Source organism: Elephantulus edwardii, unplaced genomic scaffold, assembly GCF_000299155.1.
Source record: "Elephantulus edwardii isolate Elephantulus edwardi_28Jun2011 unplaced genomic scaffold, EleEdw1.0 scaffold00006, whole genome shotgun sequence".
Lineage (NCBI taxonomy): Eukaryota > Metazoa > Chordata > Mammalia > Macroscelidea > Macroscelididae > Elephantulus > Elephantulus edwardii.
Window position 1 is genome coordinate 32,671,360 of NW_006399756.1, and position 20,790 is coordinate 32,692,149.

Here is a 20,790-nt window from a genome sequence, read left to right on the forward strand (position 1 = left end):
CAACAATGAATGACTGGAAACCCTAAGTCTCTGTAAACTTTCATTAAAATTATTTTTTTAAAAAAGAAAAAAAAAAAGAATACAAATGAAGAGGAGCGTAGAGCAAGGTCTAGGAGGGTTCCTGCATGGAGCTTTCATGTCCTGGTGCAGCATTTATGGGTGCTCTTTGGGGTCTGGCCAGCCCCCACATCATTAGCATAAACCCTCAGGTGTGGTTTGGAGTTCTCAGCAAAAATACTTAAATGATTAGAGAAATCCCAATGGTTGTAGAGGTGATCTATCAGGGACCAAGAGAGACTAAATTTGGGGGGTTAAATGAATAGTAAATCCCATGTGAGTGCACTACAGTTGCACAGAAAATGTTAAGTAATAACTAGCCAAAAATTCCTCCTTTCTGTGCACTTATTTCTAGTCAAAGAAGGCCCTTCCTCCTGACCCTGCTCTGGGCTGGCTCACACACTGCGGGCTCCTGGCTTTCACGGCGTGTGTGCTTTTACTGACCTTTGTTGATTTGGTGTTGGGTTTTATATTTGTTTGGGGAGTGAAGGTCAGCATTTCCCCTTTTTCCTGTATTTTTCCTCCGTGGGTACTTCATCTTCTTCTTGTTTTCTTTCATTCATTAGCTGTTTTGAGGTGTCTTCTCTGTCTTGAGCTGTGTTTTCCTCATTATTGTTTCTTGAATGTATTCAGATGTAATGCGTATAAGCACAGGTATTTGCAGAAGATGATTATTAACACATCACCTAATTGTGTCTATTACACTCCAGGCACTGGGCTGATCTCTTTCCCTGCTGCACCAGCCTAATCCTCACAACCACCTCATGAGACAGACGTAGTATTGTACTAATTTTATAGATAAAGATCCTGAGGCTTAGAGAGAAACGACTTGGCTCAAGGTGGTGGTCTCGCTTATGAAGTGCTAAAATTGAACTCGAATCCAACTCCAGTTATGGCTGCCCACAGCGTAGCTGGAAAAGTCATGTAGAAGAGTCTCCTGAGTGAGACAAGCAGTCAGCAGACCCTGCCACTCACAGGGGGATGCTCTCCCTGAGAGAGCCCAACCCAGTCAAGCCGAAGTGCAGGCCCTGCCTCACAAATCAGATGGACTGACCAACTCCAGGTGAATGCTGCAAGTCACTGTAAGAGTCTCTCCTGGTTATCCCAGCATTACTTAACCCCTGATCCTCACTATTTTGAGGAAAGCAGAAGAAATATTTTGGGGAAAGAGATGGATTGTTACAGTGACTGCAGCAGTGGATTCAAATGTGTCAGAATTGATGAGGATGGCACAGGATAGGACAAGGTTCAGGTCAGTTGTTCAAAAGGTTGCTATGAGTCATCTTCAATTCGACAGCACTTAACAACACAATAAGCAAGCACTAAAGGAAGAGGAAGATATTCAACCTACTAAGACAAGGGCAGCACTCTGCCAGGCCTCATCTAATTTAATGTTGGCTGCAATCAGACAATGGAGATGTCCATCCACAAGTCGTTATCCACAAATTTATTTATTGACTATTTATTGCTGTATTATCTTTATTATTTACTATTTAGCAACTATTATTATTACTGTTGTTGTTATTATTATTTACTATTTAGCAATTATTTATCCACTCATTTTTTTTCCAGGGGACTTTTCTCATTAAAAATAATAGTGGCCAGTGCACCAATTCAGATTTTTTGGTCCTAAGTCATAAAAAAATCTTGCTTCATGTTATGATCCTGCTGTCAGGAGGGTGCCGTCCTTGGGAAAGGATCATTCTGGGGAACATGGAGGGACAGAGATAGAGAAAAAAGAACCCCAATAAAACGCCTGACACAGTGGCTCTACCAGTGGGCTCAAGCAAATCAGAGATGGTTGAGTCAGGCTAGGGCAAGGGCCAGATCTGGTGCCCATAGGGTTGCTCTGAGTCATAACACCCAACACAGCAGCAGCAGCAAGGCACAGAGGGACACTGGTGAAGAGAATGTAGCTAACTTAAGCAAAGAATGAACAGAGTAAAAACAAAACCAAACCCCTAAAGTATCCATTTTAGAAAGCAGAGGATTTAGGGCAATATTGGGAATCCTGAGGGCAGGACCAATGAGGTCCTAAGGTATCACTCCCTAGAAACATCTGTTTCAGCCACTTTTAATCTGACCACACTACTCAGTTGTCAGATTCCCCGGCGAGAAAGTCCAATCAGTCTAATACTATCACTTGCTCACTTTAAGAGAGATCAGAGAATCTTGGTAGAACAGCAAACAACTATGGCTGAGTCATAGCCAACAGAGAAAATCCAGATGCTACAACCAGACGGAGAGGTATTGATATTAGACCAGAAACCTACAATGGTAGTTATAACAATCTTGTAGATAAATCTTTCCATCTAACGATGATTATTTCTTTAGAATAAATGGTAAGCTTATTAGGTCAAAGGATGCACAGCAAGTTTAAGCTTTTCGTGCATATTAGTCACGTAAATCTCATGAAAAGTCCCTTCTGGCAATTCAACTTTGTTACTAAACACAAGGAAACATTTCACTGACCTTATAGAGCCTCATGGTCTAACCATCCAAGTTGTTGGAATGAATAATTCAAGCTAATTTTTTGCCAAAAATAATGCTCATTGCAATCATATAGTTTCACATTTTTTTAAGGCAAACCTATCAGGTCAGCAGCTTTTGAATCCAGAAGACATTAAGTATCTTATCCTAGAGAGTATATGAAGGCATGCCTTTTATCATTCTCTATACAAGCTTGCTTTTGCTTTCACATGTAGTATGCCTGGGATTCAATTCCCAACCCAGTAACTTCATCCGCTTTTGTGCAGTGACTCTCTGGGCAGTGGTTCTAGGTTAAAGGCTTTGTGGACATCTCTTTGGCTCGGTTTTCTGGTTTGGGTGTTATTTTTCACCCTGTTGGGTTACATGTTCCTCGCTGCTGCCTCTGTATACTTCCCACCCTTACCCAGGTCTCGGATTGGGAGAGCTGAGTAAAACAAATTGATAACTTTCTTTACAGTGTACATCACCTGAACTATACCTGTAGATAAAACTGAGTGAGGCCAGGGGAGCCAGATCAAGGGAGAAATTGAAACCTCCCTCCAGTTTATTTATTGAGCATTTTTGTGTTATAGATACTATGCTAGACTCTCAGGCATATAGCTATGAGAAAACATACTGCCACTGTCATGATACTAATAACCCAGAAGGGTAGAGACTCATAAATTAGATCATCTTACTAATAAGAAGGGAGCTCCAGGTGGCCTAGTGGCAAGAAGCTGCACTGCAATTCCAAAGGCACAGGGTTTGAGGCTACCAGCTGCTCCACAGAAGTATGGGCAATCTCCTGTGTGATTAGCTGCCTCTGAAAACCTGCTGCAGGGTCAACTATGGGTCCGTTCCAACTCTACCGCGCACAACGACTAATAAGTATGTAAATACAAACAGAATCAGGGGTCCTAATTGGGGGGGGGGGAATAATTCTATGAGGACATGTAATACAGAAATGTGATTCAGCCTGGGCAGGGGTTAGCAGTGGTCCAGGAAACCTTCACTGGGAAAGTGACCCTTAAGCTAACACCTGAGTTAAGAGCAAAGTGGCGGGGGGGGGGGGGGGGGGGGCCACTGCACACACACACACACACACACACACACACACACATTCTGTGAGAGAGGAGAGGTAAAAGGTAGAAATAAGAGGTAATTGGAGAAACAGAGAGTCCCTGTCTGTGGTGAGAGGAGGAAGGGAAGATCAATGTACTTGAGCATTAAAGGTCAGGCTGAGGAAGGCAAGGTGGTAAGGGACCAATTTGTATTAAAAACAGTGGTCTTCAATCTCTAGTCTGCAAGCAATGGGGAGCCATTTGACAGTTTTAAGTAGGAAGGTGAGAAAAATGGGTTGGATGGGATTTCATTTCCTCCAGAGAGGGCAGCAGGAAAAATTGTAGCTTTTAGAATTTCCAAAGATTCTTTGGTCACATGGAAACTTTCTGGCTCGCCCTTGCAGCTCCCTCTCTGCGGAGGAAGTCAGAGCAGCGGGGTTCTTCCCCTTACATGTTAGCTCTGGCCCAAGGCCACGGCTAGTGCGAACACCAGCGGTGATGTTCCACTTCATTTCTCCTTGGCTCTCCGAGGTCGAATATCTAGATGAAAAGTGGCTACTGGCATAGCATTTGCACTCACAGAGAAGCAAGATTTTTGCAATTTGGGAAGTCACTAAGAGGCTCCGTGAAGGACAACTATTGGCCATTCGGCTGTCACACTTCAGCACGTGTATACTTCCCAGAAGCAGAAAACGCTGAGGTTAAACAAGCTTAAGGCACCTGCGACTGAGGCCTCTCAGTGCTCAGGAAAACCACAATCTTTGCACCTTGTAGTTAGTTTCCCTACCATTCATCCCTGAAAACCCTCACATCACCTTCAGGAGGGGAAACTTCACTCAATCATTCGTTCAGTAGTCAAAACAGTTATGTCTGCCAATGCCTGCGTTCATAGGCCCTGGGAATACAAGGATAAGCTGTGATGTCAAGGAGGTTCCTTCCAGCCTTCCCCCATCCTCACCCAACACACACATACCCCTCAACAACACGCACGCATTTTTTAGCAACTGAAAACCCAGCTGTGAACATATTAGAACCATTTTTTTAAGTTAACAAAAGTCATGGCTCTGCTGTTGTCGCTGTGGGCTTCGGCTCACCTGGAACAGGACCAGACTTTGGTCCTCTGAAGCAAGAACCGTTTGCCCAGAAGTGACAGAAAATAGCAAATGGGGGGAAGAAGGGTGGGAACAACAGGTAAATAAGTGAGTGAATAAAGACAAAACATTGCTAAATCATGAGCTGATGATTCAAATCTGACGGCAGCTCTGAAGGAGAAGAAACCTGGTAGCCCTCCAGCTCAGGAAGCCCTCCGGGACAGCTCTGCACTGTCTTACGGGGTCTATAGGACTTGGAATTGCCTCAGTGTCACACAACAATAAGAAGAGTGATTTTTAAAAAAATGTCATAATTCAATTTCTGGATGCATCAAAAAGAAGGTTTCACCCAATAGAAGTTTGTTGGTTATTGCTGTAACTCTGTTTTGTCATGTTGTTGTTAGACATATTCTTTACATATTTGACCTCAGCAGGACCTAGTTACACTGAGCTACTTGGGCTGGGCTAGGTGTGAGGCTGATAACAGAAGGTACATGCTGCTGTTGCCGTGCAGCCAATAGCTATCTCATTCTACCAAGTCAAGGCTTTGAGCGTTGAAAAAGCTGTGAGCCTTGTTTCATGCTTATTCTCTATATCCCATCAATCAATTGCCAAGTTCTATCAGCTTTATCTCCTAAAAATCTCTCGACTCTCTTCTCTTTAATTTAATTTCCCACCTTAATCAAAACTATAATCATCTTTCTCCTAAACTAGCCTTTTAAATGGTTGTCTCCAATCCGTTTTCTGCACAGCTGTGAAAGCCAGCTTGTTAAATGTAAATTGAATAATGTCATTTCCTCTCTTAATAATCTGCAATGCCTTCCCATTTATTCTTAGATGAATTCTGAAATCCTTAGCAAGCTCCGGCTCCTGCCATCCTCATTTTGTCCAGCTCTTGTCTTCACTTGTGGAACTCTGGCTGATTGAATCTGCTTTCAGATTCTCACACATGTCAAGTACCTTCCCAGCTCAGAACCTTTGTATGCTTTCTTCTTGCCCATAACAGTCTAGCCCCTCCTCTCGTTTCCTCAAATCTTCAATGTCACTTCACGAAAGATTCTTCTTACCACCCTGCTTCAGACTAGGTTACATCCTTTGGTAAAACTCCAACTCAAATTCAGATTCATTGCCCTGGAGTTGGAGGGGACTTGTAGCTAACTTTCAACTGAGAATTGAGCTTCCAAGGCTGTAAACCACACAAAAGGGAATTGTCCATCTTTGTTCCACAGAATGACTGATGGATTCGAACCTCGAGAGCGGTATTCCCTGGCTCAGAGCCTTAATATAGTATTGTTGTTTGGGTTCGTTACTAAGCATAATAAGCATTCTGTATTGAATTCTAGCAATTTCTATAGGATAGAATATGTATATGTATTGGAACATAACTGTTTTCATAATATTTTAAAAAGTCCTGAGGAATAAGAGAGAGATTAGGCACGACAATGAAGTGTTCTAATGTGTCAACATAGTCTAGCATCCTCCTAGGCACAAATGAAATAAGTAAGATAGTCTTGAGCTTCAAGAAACACATACAGTTCAGTGATTAATCTAGAAAATTCTGCAACTCTCTGCTGGTTTCTTCTTTTTTTTCTTATTTATTTTGGCTCAAAATATTCCATATACTGCCTTGTCTAGCGTTTAGACAGCAATTGACTTTTTGACAAATAACTAAAGAAAAAGAAAAGATTTAAAACCTCTGTCTTTTTAGTGTCATCTGCTATTAGTTTCCTCTCTCCCACCAATAAATGGACACCATTTGTCTTCATCCTCTCCACATGTCTGATACATTTAAAGAATGCTGCCTGTGTCTTTGTCCGGTGAAAATTACAATGCTTCTTTGTTTGGGATTTTTTTTTATTGACATAAAAAGCATTATATTTCTCTTCCTTCTCAATGACTTTTATTTGCCTGAAAACTTCTCATTATATTCCATCTTTCATACAATTTCTAGTTGTATTAAATGTGTGTGTACATCTTTCATTTTCTCCTACCTGTCCTGTGCATCTCTTTGTTCTCTTTTAATTTTTTCAAGAAGTATTAAATTATTTTGTTTACTTTTATTTATGATTATTTTGATGGTACACATTCTTTGTAAAAAAAACCCAAACAACAGAATGGAATGAGAAGGAAAAGAAGAAGAAAAGACAGTAAGAAATTAACTAGACTCTGCAGAGAGCTGATATATACCAGGGAGAGAGATGACACATATTCCTTTTAAAAAACCAGAAGAGAATGAGAAGGAAAAGAAGAAAGGAAAATAAACTAACTTGACTCTGCTGAAAGCTGGTTTATACCAGGGAGAGAGATGATCAAAGAAATGAAGGATTGAGGTTGGGCTCTTTTTAAAAGAAAAAGGTATTTATGGAATTGACAGAAGGCTGTGGAGCTGAAAATGGTGAGTAGAGCTAAGGAAAGGTGAAACACCACGCTCATCTTGGATTTTCTGTTTTCTGTAAACTGATTTACTAACCCAAATCCTTCTCTGAAAAAAATTGTGATGAATGAAAAACACAACAGCATAAACCCAGCTCCCTTTGAGTAAAGCAATTCAAAGAGATGCCAGCTGAAGAGGGACCAGTGCTGTCATTTTCATAAAAGAAGCTCTTATAAACAAGTGCATACATCATTTTCCTTTATTATTTTTAATATATTATTTGACACATACAAAAGATGAACAATGATTATGTGTTATTTGAAAGTAATTTTTTTTAAGTCAGCAACTATGAATCCACCACCAACAGCCAAACTAAACTATTATAAATAACTGGCATCAACCTGAGAGGTCTCTCAATAGTTCAGCCCTTGGTTCCTCCTGCCCCTCACTGTGACCATCATTTTATATTTATCATTTTTTTCCTTATTATATACAAAATTTTAATACAAATGTGTATTTCTATTTAGCCATATATGAACTAATTGTGAACAGGAAATTTAAAAAACAAAAAGCAAACATTTGCCTTCACACAGGAAAATCCCACTGATATTACCTAGACCATATGCTTTACCTATATTTATTTTCCTGGATTTGGGGGTATAAATGTGAGGGCTTCTGTCCAGTGGTGTACATTTTTGTTAACACAAGTGACATTATCTATGACAAATTGTCTTCATAAAATACCAAAAGGGGTGCTGTCTTTGGACTACATCTCATAGTGGCCCTAAGAACCACAGGTCTGAGCCCATCCCTACCCTGCACCGTCCTCATCATCTCTGCCACATGTGGTTCTTACGTGCTGTCACTTGTGACACACAGCAACCCTGTGAAGAACAGCTCTGAACCCTGCTTTATATTGAGCCAATTTCACTCTCTCCGATGCTCCTTCCCCCATTACCCCAGTCACAGAATCAATGCATCTCATCCAAGTCTTCCTCTCTTGTGCTGTCCCTCCACCTTTTCAAGCATGATATCTCTCTCCAAAGCCTTCGGGATAATAGGAGAATGGCTTCCTTTGAGCTATGGTTCTGAAGAAGAGTTCGTCCTGGAGAGAGTGAAACCAAACTGCTCCTTGGAGGCAAGGATTCTGAGGCTTCCTCTGACATGCTCTGGACTGCCGATAAAACAAACAAATCTGTCTTAGACACAGTGCAGCCAGAATGTCCCTTAGAGACAAAGATAATGAGACTTTGTTTCACATTCTTTGGGCATGTTATCAAGAGAGGTCAGTAGATGGAAAAAGACATCATGCTTGGAAAAACAGAGGTCAAAGGAGCAAGAAGACCCCCAGAAAAATGGATCAACATAGTCAGTGTGCTTAACTATAGCAGAGAATGTGAGGATGACACACAGGGTCAGGCAAGGCTTCAATCATTTGAACACAGATGTTGCTATAACTTGGAACTAACTCAATGGCACCTAAAACAACCTAGCATTTCTTAAAAGGCTGTACTAACACAATGATTAAGTGCTCAGCTAGTAACTGAAAGATTGGTAGTTCAAACCCACTAGATGCTGTAAGGGAGAAAGTTGTGGCAAATTGCAGCCTTGAACTCCCTATGGGACAGTCCTACTGTGTTCTGTAGGGTCACTGTGAATCTAAATCAACTCAGTGACAATAGGTTGCCTTCAGATAGATAGTGTTTCTTGTCAATGTTTCTTGGTATAGTAGTATTGCTAAAGATAGGCTTGGTGGTAAATGTATAGATTACTCAGTAAATAGTGTGAGGACAATTAGTAAATTATTTATAAAATTATAGTAAGACAGAACAAATTGTTACTGATTTGACTCCGATTCATGGCAATCCCAGAACTATGCTCCACAGTTTACACTGGTGGTTCTACCCTGAAACAAGTGAGATCACCATGAGTCAGTGCAATTTGATGGCAATAAGTTTGGCTCTTGGCTTTTAATCTTTTGTAATAAATCTCCAATTCTTTCTTTCCACATGCCTCAGGTTGGATTCAAACCACCAACATTTTGGTCATGAACCGACCACTTCCATTTTTTAATTAATAAAAAGATTAAATTTTAAAATTATAATACTAGAAGAAATGTAAATGAAGATTTAGCTGGTGCTTGTGCAAGAAACTTTTCCAACATTGAAAGAGGAAAATCAAAGCAAAAGAAACAAATTGGCACATTTTTGTATAAAATCTTTTTTAATTCTCCTACATAAAAAAACTCATAAAAAGTGATAGAAGGTAAAATATGCACTTGGAATATTTGTACCATGTATATTCCAAATAATTCTTTCCACTAGTATTAAGACATTACAAATCAGTCATAAATGGTTAATATCCAATATGAAATAAGAATATCAGGTCACAAAGTTGTAGTGGTAATAATAATAATAATGATAACTAATGATAAAGATAATAAAGTGATGAAAGCATAGAAATGATAATTAAAAGCAAATTAAACTAATGAGACCCTTTTGTCCATATGCTTGGTATTAATTGCATTATTACCATGATGTTACTTGGCTTTTAAAATACCACCATCATCGTTAGTTGCCACCAAGTAGTCTCTGACATATGCTGACCCCAAGTAAAGCAGAATGAAGCATTCCCCAGGTCCAGACATCTTCACCATTGAGTATGCTTGAGTCCACTGTGCATTTGGAGGGACTTTGAACCGAAGGGGCTCCTCTTCTGGCACTCTGTCAGACAATAATAGGTCATGACAGGGAAAGGTATCCATGGGCTTACCTTTGAAAGGCCTTTCTCCCTGGTCTGTCTTAGTCTGGAAGTCTGCTGAAAATGCCCACTCTGTATGACCCTGCTGAGATCGAAAAGACTGGTGACTAGTTCCCCGAGCGTGGTAACACACAAACCACCACAGTACAGAGACCCAACAGATGGGTGTTGGTTTTCAATATTAAGAGACCATATTTTACAGACACCTTTAGGCCACTGAGCTTGGCCATGTAGTGTGTAGTATGTCACATTGCAAAGAGATCAGCAATACTAAATTACCAGCAGCTCCTCAAGAGAAAGATTTTACAGATAAAGGTTGAAATGTGGTTTATATCTTTAAGAGCTTGAATAATATACACTGAATAGTAGTTGTTGTTAGGTGCCAGTCGAGCACAACCCTCGGTGTCCTTATGAACAACTGAAATGAATACCTTCCTATCCTGGGCCATCCTCACAATCTCTGACACACGTGAGTCATTGCTGCAGTCACTGTGTCAATGCACCTGTTTAAGGGGCTTCCTCTCTTTGGCTGTAACTCCACCTTCCCCGACATGGTGTCCCTCTCTTAGGAACAACCTCTTCTGGCAACATGCCAAAAACATGTGAGGTGAAGCTTCCTCATCACTGCCTCCGAGGAGCACTCTGGCTGCACCTTCTTCAAGACATACTTATTTGTTCTTTTGGCAGTTGATGGGATATTTATTCACTACTGTTCTCCAACATTGCAATTCAAAGTTGTCAATTTTTCTTCTCTCATCCTTAGCGATTGTCCAGCTCTCAGCAGCATAGAAAATTATTAAAAAGACCATGGCCGGAATCAGATGCACCTTAGTCCTAAAACTCACATTATTGCTCTTAAATAATTTGGAGAGGTTCCTGACTGCAGGCTTTCCCAGTGCTATACGTCTCCTAACTGCTGGCACCAAGTGTACTGATTACAGACCCAAGTAAAAAGGTGCCATTGACAGTTTCCATCTTTCTCCATGTAGCATGATGTCGCTTATCAGTCTACTGGTGACATTTTTGTGAAGGCTGCAGTGTTTGATCTGCAGCAAGTATTTCAAGTCCTCCTCACTTTCAGCAAGCAAGGTTGTGTCATCTGCAGAATTTAGGTTATTGGATAAGTCTTCCTCCAATACTGATGCCACATTCATCTTCAGAGTCTAGCTTCTGAAATAATTTGCTTAGCATACCTTGTAACAAACCTTTCTTAATTTTAAACCATTTCACTTTCCTTTGTTTTGTCTGCACAACAGCCTCTTGGTCTAAGTCTAGGTACAATGAAGTGTTCTAGAATTCCCATTCATCTCAGCATTAGCCACAATTTGTTATGATTCACACAGCCAAATGCCTTTGCACAGTCAACAAAGCACAAGTAGGCATTATTGTCATATTCTTTACTTTCAGCCAGGATCCATCTGATATCCGCAATAATATCCCTGGTGCCAGAGTCTCTTCTAAATCTAGCTTCAATGCTTGGCAGTTCTCTGTCTATGTATGGTTCTAGTAGTTTTTTAATGATCTTCTTGCATGTGATATTAATGATATCACTCATTAATTTCCACATCCTGTTGGATCACCTTTCTTGGGAATGGGGACAAATATGAATCTCTTCTAGCCAGTCAGCCAGGCAGCTGTCTTCCACATTTCCTGGCATAGACTGGTGAGCATGTCCCGGGTTACATCTGTCATTTGAAACATGTCCGCTGACATCCTGTCAATACACTGAATTCCAGAATAGCAAGGAGGAGATAAATTTTTAGGAGATATAGAACAAATTGGGAAGTCCTGTTTAATGTGAGTTGTAAATGCTAAAATCTTCATCCTATAATAGAAAATAAGAACTTACATAATACAAGAAAAAAGTTTCTATTTGTGTCAAGTACAAATATAAATATAACAACAAATACAATACAAATTAAAATGGCGGTGACTAGGCTTTTTTAAATTTAGATAAATTTTAGATTAGATGATTAGTGATAATTGCAAATAGACCATGGAGTGATTAAAAAGCTTCACATTATTTTCCGTTTAGAATTATTCTTTTTATTTTAAATTTATTCTTGAAGAAAACAAAGAATTAACACCATGGTTGGCAAACATTTTTTTCTCTTTGTGTTTATAGCTCTGAAACTGAGACTCTGGGATTCTGCCTAGAGAAACTTTGTTTCCGTCCTGCTAGTAGTCTTCAGTGACAGTGTTTGGAAAATGACATGAATATGTATAGTATATCCAATTCAATATGGATTGAAGCTCAATATCAAGAAAACAAATATTCTCACCACTGGGCCAATTGGTAGCAGCATAATAGATGGAGAAGAGATTGTCAACAATTTCAGCTTGCTCAGGTCCACAATCAATACTCTTGGAACCAGCAGCCAGGAAATCAAAAGAAAAATTGGACTAGGAAAGTCTGCCCTTAGGGGCCTCTCCAGAGTGCTGAAATGCAAAGATGTCAGTTTAGAAACTGATCCAGGCCATGGCATCAGAGAGCTGGACAATGAGTAAGGATGACAGAAGAAGAACTTATGCCTTTGAGTTGCGGTGCTGGAGAAGAGTATTGAACATCCTATGGACTGTCAAAATAACAAACAGGTCTGTTCTGGAGAAGGTGATACCAACTTGCTCTCTGGAGGAAGCGATTTTGAAACTCTGTCTCACATACTTTGGGAATGTTCTCAGAAGGGACCAGTCCTTGGAGAAGGATATGCTTAGAAGAGAGGAGGGGACAACACAGGAGAGGAAGATCCTAGATGAGACGGATTGACATAATTACTGGGGTAATAGGGTAGGTGCATCAGAGACAGTGAGACTGGCTCAGGATAGGACACAGTTCAGAGCTATTTTGCATAGGATTGCTATGCTGTGAATCACAGGTAGCTCAACGGCACATAACACCACCACCAGTGGTGTCAATCCCAAGCATTGTTCTATTCCACATCATTGTTCTGTTCTACAATTAAACTGAAATCATAAACTAGTATAGAAAATAAAATTCAAAATTTAAGGCTCAAATTGGTGGTTATGTGAATTTTTTGTTAATTTGTTCATATATTGCTGAGATCTGCTCCATTTCACACTTCCTTCATTTAGTCAATTGAAACCATTACCTTAGAGTAGCTACTGGGGTCTTAAAAGTCTCCAGTTAGTCATGTAAAGTGGGTTCTCCATGTCTAGAAAAAATAAGAAAGAAGAAAAGCCAAGATGTAATGAAACCAGTAGTCCACTGAGCTGGTGGACCATGGGGATCTCAACTTCTGTGACCCTAAGACCAGAAGATGGTACCTGGCTACCACCAATGACCACGCTAAAAGGGGTCACAGTAGAAATTCCTAGATAGAGTAGGGGAAATTATAGAACAAAACCCCAAGTCATAAAAGAGGCCAGGCTTACTGATTCTATAGAGACTGACAGAGTCTGTGCCACCATGACCCTGCAAACAAAACACCCTACCTCAACTGTTAGCAAAACAATAGACAGGCCTAGACAGGGGACAGCAACACCAGGAAAGCCCTCACTCCTGTGAATAAGCAGCCATATAAGGTCAAAAGAACAGCATAAGCCAAAAAAAGGGTAAGACTAAGGATTAACAGTCATGAGAATCACAAGGAAGAAGTGGAAGAGTGCCAAGTGGATATTGTCATTTCTAGTATAAGACAAAATGGTATGAGTAGTTAAGTGGAAATGGGGCTCTGGCGGCTTACTGGTAAGAAACTGTGCTGCAATCCCAAAGGCTCGTAGTTCAAATCCATTAGCTTTTTCACAGAAAAAAGATGAGCAGTCTCCTCCCATGCAATAAGCTGCCTCAGGAAACCCACTGGAGGGTCAGCTGTGGGTCAGTTCTGACTCAGTGGTACACAACAACAGTTGGAAAACCAATTTGTTTTATGAACTTTCACCCAAATAACAAAAGATAAGAAATATATATTGAGAGGGACCAGAAGGAGAGGAAATGCCACCTAACATAGTGCCTCACTGGTTATAATCCACAGTGGGGATGAGAGTGCTTACATAGATAGGATCACACCTGGGCCGAAGTGGTTTCTAGCTTATGCCGGTTGTATTTATTCACAATACCTGAAGGTAAATTCTCTCCCTGACTCTCTGCCTCTCTGTTCTCCTCAGGACTACTGGCTGTCTCTACTTTATAAGCGTCTGATCGGTCCCAAAGTCTTGGCCGTGCATGTAGCTGGACTCCAGAGGAAGCCACGGCCAGGCCGAGTGATCCGGGACAAGCTAAGGATTTATGCCCACTGCACAAACCACCATAAGTAAGTCTTCCCAGAATTTAAGCTTCGGGCCCCTTTTAGAATCTATGTTTGGGGGCCCCTTCAAGATTTTACTGCTCACTGGCTACTAAAATGGTCTTTCACTGAAAGCTTCCTTTGGACTCATTATTCCTTCTCCTTGCAGAGTTTCAAACAATCACTAATAAATAACCTTCTCATCAAGCAAACCCCCTTCTTCATGCCTGTAGAACTTATTCATAACAGGTTTGCTTACTTACTCATCCAGCAAAGTTGTGTTTAACATTTCCCCTTTGCCAGTTGATGTAATGCCCATGAGGCTGTTTTGTGTGCCTAAGCCTGAACTAAGGCAAGAGCTATAAAGTCTACTCATGCAATCCACCAGCTGAGTTGGCGAAAGCAAGTCTCCATTTCAGAATCTACAGCCTAGCGTGTGTTGGAGAGAAACCTCACCCTAGACCAGGGCATCTCAGACTGGGGCCCCAGAGCTAAAGCAAGGTTCAGGAACAGTCTGGCCAGCATTAGAACCATGTTCAGTATCTCAAAAATATTTTTGGTTCTTTGGTATTAAGACACTCAGTGAAATCTGGATTTCCTTTGTTTGGTGTTACAACTGAGTGCAGGAATGCGTCTTTTCTATCTGATGCACTGGTTGTCATTACCCTTGCCTTTAAAACAAACAGTGACATTCATTTCAGTCAACAAAGAAAGTCTGGCTGATAAAATAGTGTAAAACATGAGGACCATAAGGTAAACATTTAAAAATGGGTCTAAAAAAGAACCCGTGAGACCAAATCTAGCTTTCTTATCCCTTCCTGTTGAGAAAGCAGAGTCCCCAGCCCTGGAGAAGAGCGCTCTTCCTCTTAACACAGAGCTAACCTCACAGGGAGGAAGGAGTCAGCAAGAGCCTGGAGCAAGTGGCCTTCATTCCAGCCCTGGCCTATCAGGGGCTGATCAGGGGAGTGGATGGCACAAAGAGCTCCAAGTGGTCAGGTTACAGCAGACGCTTCTTCCTTAATGAGAGAGAGGAGCCAAGCCAATGTACTTATCATGATAAGATTTTTCAAAGAATCACTCCAAGCACAGGGGAGCCAGGGGCCAGTTGTCTTGTCTGTAGATACAAGTGCCTATTGTGGAAGGAGGGTCCCTGGTTTGGGAAGAGGCCAAAAGGTTTTCAACATCCCTTTTGCTCAGCAGGAAGCTCAGTCCAATACCTGCCAGAGAGTGACTGCTTTGTGGCCTTGGCCTCCAGTTATCTGATCAGCACACAAGGAAACATTGTCTCCTTGTCCCTGCCCAGCCTCCAGGTAACCACCCAAACAGTGGACCCCAGTCTCAAGAGAGGAAAAGTACTCTTGGCACTTTCTGTCTTTGTTGGAAAAAAAGGACACATCAGTGTGTGTCCTTTATGCTACCGGTCAGAGTTCAGGGGGAAGATGGCCGTGGCCATGGGCTCTGCAGGACTTGGATGGCCTCCATGAGTCCTGCTGCCATGGTCTCATTCCACCATTCACCCTGATGCTCTGGGAAGTTGTCACTATCATTCCACCATTCACCCTGATGCTCTTTCAACATCGTCCTGGGAAGTAGTCACTAATGTTCTGTATCATTAACTCAGGGCCAGTGTGGCCTTCATTTTTGTATTCGTGGTGTTTATCATAATATAGTGTCTAGGCTGGAGATGGACTCAGGAAATGCTTGGTGAATGAATGCAGAACTAGGACGTGAAGGACGCCCATTTACAGTTGTAGTTCTCTTCCCCTCTGGTCTCATGCCATCACCTAGGAGGAGGGCATGTGGTGAATGGTTATACGATTTCTGCTGCTCGCTAGCTTGAGATCTAAAACAAGTTCCTGAAATGATCTGGATTCAAGATTCCTCTCTCCCATCAGCTCCTCTCTGCTTCCTATAAGAAGTCACTCCAGAACCTCTCTGTAAAAACAGTGTCACTACGCTTGTGTCAATAACACCATGTTCTTGGAAACAAAACAAAGCATGACTTTGTTAGTTCATTGCACACAAGATTCCAACGTGGATAATAATAGGGGAGAAGATTTGCTATTGTTGTTATTGTTCCTACTGGATTAATAAGCTGATAGTGGTCTCCTGTATGTTAGCAGCTGTCAGGTGCTATCGGGGCATAGGTACAAGGAGTGAAGGATCTCAACTCTTCCAGAGGACATGTAGCCTGTCTCTGTTCCTATAGCCTCCACAGCCATCATCAAGAAACACTATCACCTAATTTCATTTATCTGTGGCCGGTGGGAACAAGGTAGTGAGCTTGTACATACAGGGTGGCCATATTGCCATCACATTACTCAGAAAAATATACACCTTTTGTCAAACTGGGGTTGGGTAATAAAACAACAATTTATAAATTTGTGTCTATTAAAATAGTATCAACAACAAAAACTTTGCTCATTTTATAAGATCTTATCAAAGCCTAAAGGTACAATAGTGTCATCCCTGTATGCAAATAACAATATTAATGATGCAAAAATCTTTTCTATTTGCAAGGAACCTTAGAGATTCTATGGCCCAGAGTCCTATTCAACATTGGAATCCCTTCCACAGCCTCCCACACAGGTAGTCATGCACCCTCTACTTGAAGCCCTCACTGCCTCTCACAGCCTCCTCTTGCATTATGCATCAGCCCAAACTAATCCATAGTTATATCATGATTGATTTTGGAGAAAATGTTATATACTTGTACCCAAGCCAGCAGGTGCTTTTCTGCTTTCTATTCTATGAATTAGTAAATTAGAAGAATCAGAGTTCTAGATCTTCTTGTTCAGAGAATAAGTTTTGGCTGGGAAGGCTCTTTATGAACCGTTCTTCCAAGACAATATATGTTTCTGAGGAGGAGCTAATACCCTTGGCCAAGTTCAAAACCAGTTGGAACCTGGTGGATGTTGAAGCAAAACTGAGCCTTTTAGGGTTCAAGTTCATTTATTATTGGCAAAATAATACTTCCTGTTTTTCAGAAGAAGTTGTGTTTCTTTTAAAGACTCATAAAAATAGGTTCCTGAGGCCTCTTGGACTTCAAATGGCTCTTACAAAACAATATTTTGATGAGTTAAGTGTAAATGAATCAGAAACATGTGGATTGTATTTCCTTTAAAATACACAGGGGCTTTGACATTAAGGGGGGGAAATATGTTTGGCAAAACATGGCCTGACTCTTACTGAACCCAAAAACTTTTTAGATTTGAAGACAATGGACCAACCCAGTTTTCAAACGCTTTGCCTTGCACTTGGATGGCCACGGACTCCAGCACATTGTCCTCCCTTCTCTTTTCCCAGTCTTACAGCTTCATCCGAGTCATTTCTAGACTAGCAACTGTTTTTCTGTCTGAAAATCAAGATGCATCTCCCATATGATAGCCTCTGCTTACTCACCCAGCATATCTCAGCCCAGGCTTCCTTCTCCAACACACTTTCTTCTCCTGCCCCCATGGCAGCATGGAGAGGTCAGGTAGGAGCAGGACAGCCAGCAAAAGTTGAACATCAGCTATATGAACTTTCTGTTAGTAAAATAGTCTCACCAGTGATACATGAGAAAGAGAACTGTTCTATGAGAACGATAACTGTTCTACTCAGACAGAAAGGGGCATTCATTCACTAAGATAAACTAAAGCTACCTGGACTTGGTCTTTGCTTACAGGCTAAGCCTTCACACCCTGAGTTCTCAAGGAGCAGAGATTATTTTTCTGGGAGTAGAGAATATATATTCTTCAGGAATCTGAGTTCTCAACCTTGTAGTTTCAAGCTGGTGCTGCAGTTCCCAGCTGAGAAGTCTGTGTTTAATGACATTGCCCATCAGGCAAGGCAGAGCGAGGTTTGGCTGTACAGCATTCACTGCTGTTTCTACCTGCGGAGGCCATGGAGCCTCTGCTCAGGGGTCCCAGGGCTAGCTCTCAGTCCTGACTTGTCTCCCTCAGGGGAACTATATAAATGGAAATCACACCATTACAGAGCAGCTTGAAAAAGCCAGCTTTCTCTGAAGCAATGGTGTGACTTCAGGGCCCCCTCCCACTCACCGCTTCCCCCTTATCCCTTCCACCAAGCTCCCAGTCTCCAAGGGCTCATTCTACCTCAGCTCTTCAGAGAAGAAACTTGTAAATACAAGCACATGACTCTCTCCTCCACTGTGGGCTTTGAAAGAGTTGTTGATGGTGATTAACCAACAGGTTTACTGCAGCCTGGAATAAATGAATACCCACTCATGCTTCCTTTTGCTTACACTATGAAACTTAGAATACTTGCCATTTATAGAGTCTTCCTCAATTTTACACACAGCTAAGTGAAATTGAAAGCCAATAGAACATAGTCAGTGTTCTTCAGTAGTGATGACAAATACCTACACACCACCCAAACCCCTCTTTAGAGCTTGGATGACACAAGTCTGCTCAAATAAAGTGTAATTCTTTTCTAACCTAACATTTGATTGGCCGAGTCAGGTCATATGCTGCAAGGGATTGAGAAGAGGGACTCGGGAAGTGGAAAGGAGAAGAGTCATTTCCTTAATTAGCAGAATATAAATGCAGGGCACCCACAAACCCTTCCACACAGTAAGTAACATGTCCTCCTACAGAGGCTACCAAAGTCGTCTGGTATGCAAAGCCAGCAGCATATATACTTGGGAATTCTCATTGCTCTAGGCAAGTTGATTGCCAAATGTATCTTATCTACCAGATTACTTGAAAATCATTTTTAAATACAGATTTCTAGGCCACATTCCAAATCTATTGAATCTACATTTTCAGAGACAAGTCTTGGAAATGATATACTTTTGAAAAAAGAAAACCCACCAAGTTATTATATCACTCTCCCCTTGGTCACTCAACTCTTAATTAGTACCTTTAGAGGCAGAGATGTGACCCAAAGGCGAAGAGGCACTGTTTCTGCTGGGGAATGATATTTCCCTTTGGGCAAAGTTCCTTAGCTTTTCTCTGAACTCCTCCTTTGAAGGCAGAACTGGATCATTCCTTCTGTTTCCTCTCATTAACCCATCCAGATGGGGCCCTAAGGGACCCCTTAGAAACAAAGTCTTTTTTCCTATGAGAGAGAAGGAAATCCTTACAGTTTTGTTGATCCATGCTGAAAGGCTCTTGCATGTAGACATATAGTCCTCTCAGACTTCTGAACATCCTGTGCTGTTTAAAAGGATTCCAAAATGGCGAATAACTTCATAATATTAGGATGGGTGGAATATCAAAGGCAGAATTCGCAGAGAAGATCAATAAATTTTATTGCATACAAAAATACATCAAGATACAATACAAACACACTAAAAAAGACAAAGGAAACTGGGGGTAGATTTTCAACATATGTGAAAACAAAGGATTGCTGCTTGATAGTTTTTACAAATCAATAGAAAAATGGGCAAAGGACATGAACAGGCAGTTTATGAAAGCAGAAGTAAAAAATAGAGGCAAATGAGAAAACATGAAATTACAGTAGAACTTAAAAGTAAAAATTAAAACACCACTGAAAACCTAGTTTCACCTGTCAATTGGCAAATGTATACTAAAAGTTTAGTCTGTGGGAGCTCTGGTGGCCTAGTGGCAAGAAGCTGCACTGCATTCCCAGAAGTACGCAGTTCAAATCCACCAGATGCTCTGCTGGAGAGGGAGGGGGCAATCTCCTCCTGTACCTGTCAGATCTAATTTGACGGTACACACAAGCAAAAATAATAAAATAAATTTTTAAAAAAAAGGTTTAGTTTGTGAACTAAACTAGTATTCTTAATAGTATAAGGAAATGTGTGCTCTCCTAAATAGTTGGTCAGGGAAGAATTAATATCAGTTTATAAAATGTGTGTAACAGAGTAAGTGATGTTATGCTTTGATAAGAAAGGATGCCAATTCTCTGCCTGTCAATTTAAAATAAAAATTCTTTCCCAATTGCACTCCTTGTAGCTCTGCATTTATTTTCTTCAGTAAAGCAGCCTCTATCAACAACATTGTTAGTCTTCTGACTGAGGAAAGCAGACATGGCAAAACATGGATCGGCTCTCCAGGTTTCTCCTTAGAAATTTTAACATGTCCCCCCACATTTTATTGCTCGAATCAAGCTATGTGATCATTCTGAGGTTCAACAGAACAAGGCAGGAATATAAAAATCTTTTCCCCAGCATAGGCGTCATTGCCAATTAACCCTGAAAATTTGGTGAGGAGTTATGGGATCTGCATTCCCTTGACCTAACCTAAGAATTCCAACTTCTAGAAATACTCATGATGTACAAAATGTTTATGTACAATAGAGCTCTTCATCATATCATTTTTAAACAGTAAAACGTTGAAAATAATGTTTCCTAGAGTTGGAATTAGTTAAATAAATTCTATTACATTTCTCTCACTGAAGAAAAGTAGCATTCTTGTATAAGTAAAAGAATATATAATAATGTGGAAACATGTTTAAGATGTTCATAAAGTGAAAAAAGCTGTGTGGACAGTGTGATCCCAATTATGTAAAAATTGAATAATGTACGTGTATGTGTCAAAGTACACCATAAATATTTGCTGAATTCATAAATTGAAAACTGCTGGAAAGACGTCTACCAAAATGCTATCATCTCTAGTTATCAAGATATTCAAATTATAGGGAAATTTCCTTTGCTTCTTTGCACTTCTCAATTTTCCTTACCTCCAAATCCATACTTAGAAACAAATATATAATATTGTTTTCTAAAATAATTTCATTAAATTAAAATAAAACCAAAAGAAATG

The 20,790-nt window shown here is 40.7% G+C and overlaps 1 protein-coding gene across 1 annotated transcript in view; it reads left to right on the forward strand.

Moving 5' to 3' along the window:
- The window catches only part of HPSE2 (heparanase 2), a 771,012-nt gene that overhangs the window by 721,859 nt on the left and 28,363 nt on the right, over window positions 1-20,790 (forward strand). The window contains exon 10 of the mRNA XM_006880197.1: window positions 13,938-14,083. Within this exon, the coding sequence (XP_006880259.1) occupies window positions 13,938-14,083 (146 nt within the window). The remainder of the gene's footprint in view (window positions 1-13,937; window positions 14,084-20,790) is intronic.